The 9,835-nt window shown below is 43.1% G+C and overlaps 1 protein-coding gene across 2 annotated transcripts; it reads right to left on the bottom strand.

The window, feature by feature from the left end:
- Positions 1-2,654: 2,654 nt before the first annotated feature.
- CALCB (calcitonin related polypeptide beta) lies at positions 2,655-8,285 on the bottom strand. Of its 2 annotated transcripts, XM_051964067.1 has the most exons (5): positions 8,072-8,285; positions 6,169-6,264; positions 5,950-6,084; positions 3,390-3,568; positions 2,655-2,897 (listed from the first exon to the last, which is right to left on the bottom strand). In XM_051964067.1, exons 2-4 carry the CDS (start codon positions 6,252-6,254, stop codon positions 3,415-3,417), a joined length of 375 nt encoding a protein of 124 aa, XP_051820027.1. In that variant the 5' UTR covers positions 6,255-6,264; positions 8,072-8,285; the 3' UTR covers positions 2,655-2,897; positions 3,390-3,414. The 2 variants fall into 2 exon arrangements, with proteins under 2 accessions (XP_051820027.1, XP_051820025.1); XM_051964065.1 differs by lacking the exons at positions 2,655-2,897; positions 3,390-3,568 and adding an exon at positions 4,361-4,920 and having other exon boundaries at positions 8,072-8,261.
- Between the last annotated feature and the right edge of the window lie 1,550 nt (positions 8,286-9,835).

The raw sequence follows: 9,835 nt of genomic DNA on the forward strand, positions 1-9,835 counted from the left end.
TATGTACCTCCTATTTTGTTTAATCTTCTCTATTAAACAGATCAACCTTCAAATTAGAATTAGGAGGAAAAAATGATCAAGAAATATTTAAAGTCAAGGAAGTAGTTAGTGAGATAGTAAAGGCTCTGAAGTCAGGAGTTCAACTCTGACCTCAGACACTTAACACGTCCTGCTGTGTGACCCTGAGCAAGTCACTTAACCCCAAATGCCTCAGGAGAAAAAACTGAATTCAGGTCTTTTGAGGAGGACAAATTATACCTCAAGGTCCTGAAACAATTTGCAAGTTTGAATAGTTCTAGTAGTAGTTAGTAATTGGAGTTGGAGTTGCTGTAGTATTAGTGGTAGTAACTAGCTATTGTTGCAGCAGTAGTAGTCCTAATAATGGCAGCGGTAGTAGTTGTTGTATTCATTGGCTCGATCCCACTATTAATCAGCTAAGGAGCTTTGATCCCCTCCCTTCCCAGCTGCACTAGCCTGATGGCCACCCATTCCTGGGGAGGCTGGGGGGGGGGGCGCTTGCTTAATTAGTGCCAGACGTGCTTTGGGCACTCAATCTCAGTTCATTGCCCAGGCTCACAACTCTTGAGCTCCAGCAGTACCCACAGTCTCAGTCTCCCCAATGACAGGAATTACGGGCATGTGCCTCTATGCCCAACATCCTGATTTTCAAAGGAGGAGCAAACGAATCTCAGAAACTCCTAAGAGATGAGCTTTGATTCCCAGAAAAATTATCAAAGATGTGATCAAAGTGATGGTTTGTGGGGACTTAGTATTAGGAGCTTAGACAGCGTAGAGCCAGTGAGGAATGTCAAATTAACCTCATTTCCTTTCCTAATAGGGTTACCAGCCCGGGAGATCAGGGGAATGTTGCAGATATCGGGTATCTGGATTTCAGCAAAGCCTCTGACAGTATCTCATGGTATTTTTATGGGCAGCAGGGAGAGATGTAAACTGGATACAATGGTGCTTTGGTTCATAGTGAGAAGGTCACATACTGCTTTTAATATACCGATGTCGATATATACAATGAGTGTGATTACACTCATATATACATATGTACACACACCTTCAACATTAAAATCTCTGAAGCCAGTTATTGCATCTGGCAACTAAAGGGAATTGAGACCCCCACCCCGTTCCGTGTCCAGCCCAGCCCCCTGCACGTAATATATGCTTAATTAATAGTTGTTGGGTCAAATTACATCAAATTTCTTATTTTACAGAGGAGGAAATTGAGGCTCAATGAGATGGATGGAATTGTCATAGGGCTGAGATAAGAATTTAGGTTCTTTCACTTCCTAGGCTAGTGCATCTTGCTATTTCTCCTGGGGCTATGGCAGTAGGAATAGAAACAAGCCACAACATTGAAGAATGAACAAAGTAGGAGAAGGAAGATTGGAAGTCTTGATATTAGAATTACTCATCTGGGGACTGGCAAAAAGCACAGGCAGGTTTCTGTTATGTTGCCTCTGCTTTTTGCTATCTCTCTCCTCTATCTATGTTCCCTACCACCATCCACCCCATCACCCATTGTGGCTTCTTAATCTCCGTTGCTTCTGAAGACAACGTCGGTTTAATATAAGAACTTCCCAACAGTTATAGCTATCTAAAATTAGAAATGAATGCCTTGTGAAGTAGGGAGCTCCCTGTCACTAGAAGTATTCAAGTAGAGCTAAATGAGCCCCATCAAAAAAAAAAAAAAAACACCCTTCCCTTCCATCTTTGCAGTTCTAGCATTCTAAATCTTTGCTAAGCAGTAGTGAACTGGTAGAAGACTGGTCCAGAACTCCAGAGGGGTTCCCAAAATTAAATGCAGACTGAGAGAACATTCCTGAACCCCCACCACCACTCTCTCTCCTCTTGGTCAGGTAGACAAAGCCTCCCTCTCTTTTTCTTCATTATCGAAGTATATCACAGACTTTGGAAGTCATATACTCAGGGGACCAGGCTTTCTGTTTCCCTCTTTGTGAAATAATGTCATTAGATGGTACTGTTTTTACAATCCCTGCCAGCCCTGACATTCTAATCCAATCCTCAACTGGAATATGTCTAAAGGACTTTAGAAATTACAGGGATTATATGGAAGGATGAAATAGCTACCAATGGATTGGAAATGGGACACCAAACCTCTCCTCCCAGTCAGCAAGCTCCATGGTGCTTTCATTACACCACAAAGGAAAGAGAACAGGGAAGGGATGGAGGATCAGGGCAAGAAGGGAGTTACAAAGGAAATGCATCCTGTGGGGGTTAGGAGTGGTTTCTTTCAGAATAAGATGGGATAACAGAATTGTTTCAGCTAAAATGAGTTTTCCCCCAAAGCTGTGGATCCCATTGTCATGGCCAAGGACAGAGGCAGAGTTATGTGACAGAACAGTCCTTTGAGATGAACCCTCCCTGATATAGCCATAAATGGCAGACTGGAAGCTTAATGTTCAAGTAAAATACCTGACCTTTTTTTAAATCTTCCTATAGCTCACACACCAAACAAGATTTCTTTCTCAAACTCACTCTAAAATCAGTCATCTTTTGGTCCCACACTGAGGCTCCCCCCCCCCCGTTTCATCCAAGAGTGCTTCTGGGAGATGTCTGCTTCGGGGACTCCTAAGATCAATAGACTGGACGGAGTCGCATCTTGAGAGCTCAGAGACCAACCGTACAAGCTGCTATGATGTTTTATTTGAAATAGAATCGCATATAAAAAAGAATGTACAATAATTAACCAGAATTAGCTCATTTCATATCATACATGACAGCAGTTTTGAACAAAGAAAAACACTCATCCATCTCTAGGAGGAGGCAAAAAAACTCAGAGCATCCACTTGGCTTTCAAGCTTCATGGAGGAAAGTTGCTTTCATTAAAAATTAAGTTAGCCATGGAGATTCGGTTTCTTGGTGATCTGGAAGACAACAAGCTCTGGTTACTAGCCTGCAATCACTGACCCAATAGCCTCCACTCCCAGCTAGGGCTTGGAAGAAGCAAATCTTATTTTTGAAAATCCTGTTTTAACAATAATAACCTTCGGGTTTGGAATAAAATTAGATTGGAAAAGAATGCTGGAATCTCAGAGTTGGCAGGAACCTTAGTGGGCATTCAGCCCAATCTCCCTCTCTTCCTCAACTCTATGCAGCCAAGGGGCAGCCAGTGGAAAAAACTGATAGACATGGAGTCTGAGGGGCTGGGATTCAGCCCTGGCTCTAGAACTTTCTGCCAATGTGACGTTGGAGAAGAGACATGATGTCTTATAGCTCCCAGTCTCATCTGTAAAATGATCAGATTAAATGAAGTGACCTCTAACTACCTCCTTTTAGGTCTGGATCCTATAATCCTAAGAAATGGAAGCATAAGGAAACCCCCTCCACGATGAAGCTTCCTTGACCCTAGCACTCACCATCCTCTGGGGTTCAGCCAGTTGCCTAGATGTCCCTTCGCCGTCTGCCAAATGTTTTAGCTCCCACGTTGGTCGGCACAAAGTTGCTCTTGACCATACCCCCTGACCTGCTTAGGAAGTCTGCCAACCGGTGGGTCACACAGGTAGCAGTGTTGCAGCCTCGCTTCTGAGCAGTAACACTGGTTTTCAGAAGGAAAAAAACTGTTGTTAAGTGTCAGTCTCTCCCAAAATGATCCTATTTGGGGCTTGCTAGCAAGACATCAGAGTGGGATAAAACATCATGTAACAATAAGGGGATGTTTTAAAATTAGTTATCAGCACTGAAGATCATAATAAAGGCCATTAATAAGAAAGGTATTCCCTAGAACCTACCTGGAAGTACTTATCTCATTATTTTAGGTATGCTACAGTGAAAAATTCAAAACTTGCTTTAAACGATCAGCCCACAGGATAAACTCCCCTTTTTTTTGCTGGTTTTTCCATGGGTTCCTACCTATCCCCCAAGAACCTATTTTCAGCAAAGTCCTAAGAGAATAAGATAAGATGCCATTGTTCAGTAGGATTTAACAATATTTTTAGTTGATTCAAACACCCCGGCACTTCTCTCCTTCAAGTTCTTCCAGTAATATACATGGACAGCTCCCCCTCTGACTGGAAGTAAGGGATGATGATACTCTTTTAGCCTCTCCAGTGACTTCCCCAGAGCCATATCCCCAGCCATAAATCATAAGGAAAAGGACTTACCTGAAGGAGTCCCCATAACCACAAAGATTCCTGTGAGTCAACTTTCATTGAGTCCTTTCTTACCTACTCTATAGCCCAGGTATGTCCCAATGCCCGTGCCAAATGTGTTCAGCAATCTGAACTCAAATTAACTTTGAGATCCCTCAAGTCCAACTCTTGATGAGACCATAATATTTGGAGGGAGGGGGAATGGGACAAGACCAAAGCAATCAACATGACAGCTGAGAGCCTTTAAAAAATAGGTTTATTCAACACATCTAAGCATGGAAGCTGTACCCATTGATACAACCTGAAACCAAAGGCAGAGTTGTAGAATGAAAGGTCCCAGACAACGAGTTGTACCCTTTCAGATTGATTCACTCATTAACTAAAAGTCTGAATGGTGGGGTTTTTTCCCCTTGGTGGGACTTCTCTGTGTCCTCCTCACTTTAGTCTCAAACATTCTCTGTCAGCAATTGTATCTAATTAACACAGCCAAATCAGAAATTATAGTTTAAGAAAAACTGCATGCAATTAAGACAGGAAAGAAAGAAGGAAATGAGAAAGGAAGTTAGGAAGAGACAACGGGAAATAGAAAGCCAAGCGAGTTTAGTTGCTCCCCAGGACATCCTCAGAGCTCGCGTAACGGTCATTCTCCCGGTCGTTCAGCACATCGCGTTTCTTGCCAGGTGTTCGCGCCCCGACGTCAGTGCGCGTGTAAGTGTGCAGCCTGTGCAGTTCCTGCGAGAGCTTGCCCAGCAAACAGGTACTCAGATTGCTGCACCTCTTAGCTCTAGGTCTGTCCAGGCTGCAGGGAAAAAACATGCCAGAAGGTAACATGCAATGGTACCATGCATTTGCCCTTCTCCCTACCTGTAGACTGATTTCATGCCAGGGGCTCAGATTGTTGTGGGGTGAGGGGAGAGGAAAGAGGTCAGGATCAAAGGGGTTGGAAGGTTTTATAGAGAGAAACCATATATATACTCAGAGTTAGGAGAATACAATCCAAGGGGGAAACGGCCAGTTGTAAAAGATAGGGGCAATCAATGCATCTTGACCTAGAGCTAGCACTGAACGTTCTCTCTAAGGCATTCAGCATGCTGGTCAGCCTATCATGCTCAGCAGTAGGCATTCGTCAGAGAGAATGCAAAGGGTTCACATGCCTCTGGCCTGGAGGAGGGAGGAAAAGGGGAACTGGATCTGGACTCCATGCCTCTGGGCAGCATGCACCATTGCAGCAGAGAATTCTAAGAGCAACTGCCGGACCTGAGCTACAAACATACCTGTGATATAGCTAGCTTTTAACATCGCCCTTTCTTTGCCAAGTCCAACTCACCCTCTAGTAGCATTTTTTGGAGTGTCATTAAGAATTGCAAAGAGATAATTGGAAGCGGGTTAAAGGGGCAGGAATGGTTGGGGGACTCTTGTCAGGTCATAGTGTCTGAACCAGTTCTGGTAGGTCAGGGAGTGGGGGTGCACTCCTCGGAGATGGTGGAGACAGCAGAATGTCTAGTTCCAGTTCTTAACAATTCTCACAGATTCAAAATGCTGCCTTGGTCTGGCCTCCACTTCTCAGACTGCAGCTAGAGTCAGCCACCTCTTCCTCTACCTTCAGTAGATACCTAGAACAGCTGTTCCCCATCTCCCGGATAACAAGGACAGCCTAAGGCAACTTCTGGCCAGATGTAACCTTTTGTAGGTTGGCTTGGAAAACAAATTAACTCCCTTAGTGTTGGCAGGAGGGAAAAGTCAAGCATCGATGTCAGGGGCTGTGACAGGTAGAGGGAATAGCCCCCACCTGGCTGGCTCTGTCCTCTGCCACGATGGCAAACCTTACCTGTTGTCCTCAGTCACCTGATCCAGTTCATCAGCTTTCATCTGCACAAACTCCTTCACCAAAGCATTCAGCAGGTGCCGAGCCTCCTCATCGCTGAGATCCACATGGTCTGGCATGACAGATTCAAAACCAGGCCTAGGGGAAGAGGGAAACTCCTGTGACACAGGTCCCTGGGAGTACTCTTCCCCAAGAGGCTTCTGGGGTGGGGCCGCCTCTTACCTGAATGGAGCAGCCTGGAGGCTGTCCATCTGGCACACAACCAAGGCAAAGAAAGCCAGGAAGGAAGAGAGCTTTAGGAGGATCATGGTGTCCTCTCTGCAACAAGAGAGAAACAGAAAGCTTTGGACTCTTAGAATCACTTCTCCATCACCATACCAAGCCTGACTCCCTGGTTCTTTTAAATTTTGGGATTTCCAATCCTAGTATTTATGAAATTCATATTGTTTTCCAAACACTGGGCTAAGTGTTAGGAATATAAAGGCAAACACATGGCTCCTGCCCTCCATGGTTTCTGGAGTTTATGTTCTACTGGGCTGTGTTCTAAATAACTATGTACTAGATAGGAAAGAACGACAAGTTGGGAGTTCGATCTAGCTTCTTGTCCCGATTCTCCCCAGACATCCTCCAATGAGTCACCATCTCTCTAAGACTCAGTTTCTTTGCTATTTCCAGAAGGAAAACAATTAGCCCTCTCTTTCCTATAGCCAAAAGGCTGACCAAATGAGCTAATGGCTAGCAAAATGTTTTTGAGATTAGGAAGAGTTGTAGGAAAGGAAAAGATTCTCATTAGTTTTAAGAAGGCACTACTCCCCTCTGGGCATCTCTCTTTGCCCTGATTGGTATAATCACTGGCAATGACCGGGCACCAAATCACCGAGAACAGGAGGATCCAGCAAAAGCCATGTAAATCTCTCCCTTTGAGTTATCTCAAAAGGACTGAGGAGTAAAAAACTATTTATTAGCTATGAAAGAATTTCTTGCCTTTTCATGGCAAGCAGGGGATTGCTTTCTATGGTTAGTTCATTCTGGGCATTGGTTTCAACAGGTGCCAACTTTATTAAAGATTTGCCCTGACTTTCTTAAATAAATGAGTCTATCCTCTTCCAAGAATTTAATTTGGAGAACATTGTTCTAACTGATTATCCATTTTTCCATTTTTACTTAGAAAGAAATGCTTCTATTCCCAGGAAAATGCACAAACTGCAAAACAGGTAGCATGCTATATGCTCATTTAACTAAATGAATTCAAACTGATTGGCGACCCCTTTGGCATTAAACATAGGACTTTTATTTTGAGCAAGGTTTTTTTTTAAAAAAAAACAAAAATATCTCCAGAACAAGTTAAAGTTAAGGAAATGTCTAAAGAAATATATACTAAAGGCTCAAGGAATTGTTAATACTTGTGGCTTTCCTTCTTTTCCAAATAACATCTTTAGAATTGGTTTCCAGAGAATTCTGATCAGATGATTAAGAATCACATCAATCATAATCAAATCATTAAAGCCCAGATACTTTGGCTGGAAGTGCCCAGAATGTCGGCTAGCTATTTATGCGCTTCGAAAAGGTCTGGGCATCTCTGTGAGATCTTCATGCTTTCGGCTGCTAAATTCTCTCAGTCATCAGAAATGGAAGATGCTTTTTTTTTCTCTTTTTTTTTTTTTTTGCTCCGATCAAATACATACAATTCAAAGCAAATACATTCTTGTTTCAAAACCCTTGCTTGGGCTGAATTGACATAATTCAGAATTCTTCTAAAAATTGAAGAAAGATCATTTCTGATGATTCTTAAAGCCACAGGTAGCACAGTAGCCAAGCCACAAGTGGTGAAATACAGTATCTTTTTAACTATCACTTTAGGAGAGAGGGGAGGGGAAAATCTCTCTCTTCTGAATCTCATGAGCACAATAATCTTCTCCAAACAGAAAAAAAATTACCTGAGCAGTTCTAAAAAACAAAATGAAATAAACAAAAGCAGAGCTTTAAAAAAAGAAAAGAAAAGAAAAAGAGTTGAACAGGAAACATTTTTTAAAACATAATGTCGATTAATATTTATGAAAAAAGTTTACGTCTATATATAGATAACATACACAATTTTAGTTATGAGAAAAAAATGTTATCTTACCTGAGGGAGTGAGGTTTCCTGAAGAACTGCAGCCCGGAAAGCCGGAATGCAGGTTTCTGTCTGAGTTGTTTCTAATCCTGTTGCTGTCCAATGCTGAAGCCTTCTTGGTTTATATCTACCGCCAGGCAGATGAGTGTAGGCGGCTGAGAGGCCCTTGCCAGCCAATGAAAAGGCCTCTTGGCAAAACCAACCAATCGGAGGTGGGACTTAATACCCTAGGTGTTCAAATGACGTCAGCCTCCAGTCATTCCAGTATCCCATTCACAAAATGTGCCAGGCATCTCCCTGTTTCATAGGCTTACATTTGCATTGAGGTCATGGCAATTAAAAAAAAAAAAAAAAAAAGGAGAGAGGGGGGAGGGGAGAAAAGAAAAATTGGGAAAGGGAAGAGCATAACTCTAAAAGTTAATTAAAAGTAAGGGAAATTGTTTGACGTCATCAGTAATAAAAAGATAACACTCCCTTGGCCTCCTGAGCCAAGGTTTGGACCACATCTCTTTGAATGGGAGCTTCATGGGACAGATTAGTGTGTAGGTTCTTAATCCAAGTGACATCTACAGCAAAAAGATCTGCACTGCAAAGGGATCTGCAACTGAGGAAATGTTTGTGTGAAAGCAAATTTTGCTCCCCACATCTCCTAAATCTGTGGGCAGAAAGTCCTTCCATATAACACCAGAGAATGGGCTTAAAACAGCACATCCAAAAGCCAGCCTATGGCAGCTAGAATCCCTAGTAGCTGGAGACATTTTCAGCCTACTTACTGGTCTCAACAGCTCTTGCTTCTGAATGTCCAAGAGATGTCTGATCAGATGATTTAGAATTCGTCAAATCATAATCCAAATGTCCAAGGCTGGATAGCTAACAGTTAAGAGAAATGTGATGGGGAGTTCCCAATGAAAAAGGAAAACTGAATTAGCTGACCTCCCAGTTCATGAGTCTATGACACTCTCACCACCACCACCATAATTAGTCTATACAATGGTTCTTTTAACCTCCCAAGTAGCCACCAGCACCTGTTGCTATTTCCTGAAGTGCTTTATTTACCCCTACACTTCCCTTTGTCCTTTCATAAGTTTATTAGGGGTCTAGTTGGTGTAGAATTATGAAAAGAGTATCTAATGAATTCAAAAAGAAATGTGACTTTGGAGAGCCAAAGAGTCAAGGTAAGATTTCCTAAGTCTCAGTGGGCAACACGGTCTCTTTCCAGAGCAGGTTAGACCCTGTGAAGGTCGGAATTCAAAGGGAATTCAGAGTTTCTTTTGCAGATGTGTAAAAAAAAGTACTATAGAAACTTGATCAAGGTCACATTTCTAATTAGTGTCATGCTGGATTCTGCAGCACAGCTGGAGGGCCCTGACCCACTCAGAGGGGAATCAGCAGATCCTTACACCGACACCTAAAGTATTCGGGAAATATTAAGAGTAAGTCCAATCTTCCTCTCCCACTGACCCAGAGGCACGGATTCTCTAGATCCCCGACTTGTTCCGCTGCCCCAGCCAGCCTCTGCTTCCTCAAAGAAAGGGAGAACTTGTTCCTCGCGCTTCCAAGGTCCTTTCCCTGGTTCTAAAGGCTTCGAACCTCCGCCCTCCGATGCGCTCGTAACCTGTTGGAAAGAAGAGCCCTATTGGTGTCCGTAATGAGCTTCGAGGTTCCTGCTCTAGAGAAGCAGTCATCCCAAGGAGAAAAGGACAAAGAGGAACCAGCTTGGCTTCCAGTCTGGCTTTGGGAAGTTCGGGGACCCTGCGCTGAGCCGCAATCATCCCT

This window comes from Antechinus flavipes, chromosome 6 (assembly GCF_016432865.1).
Source record: "Antechinus flavipes isolate AdamAnt ecotype Samford, QLD, Australia chromosome 6, AdamAnt_v2, whole genome shotgun sequence".
Lineage (NCBI taxonomy): Eukaryota > Metazoa > Chordata > Mammalia > Dasyuromorphia > Dasyuridae > Antechinus > Antechinus flavipes.

Coding starts and splice junctions, on each gene's coding strand:
- CALCB (XM_051964065.1), bottom strand. CDS start 6,254: ATGATCCTCCTAAAGCTCTCTTCCTTCCTGGCTTTCTTTGCCTTGGTT. Junction 6,085..6,168: donor CTCCAGGCTGCTCCATTCAG/GTAAGAGGCGGC, acceptor CTCTTCCCCTAG/GCCTGGTTTTGAATCTGTCA. Junction 4,921..5,949: donor CAGGTGACTGAGGACAACAG/GTAAGGTTTGCC, acceptor TTTTCCCTGCAG/CCTGGACAGACCTAGAGCTA.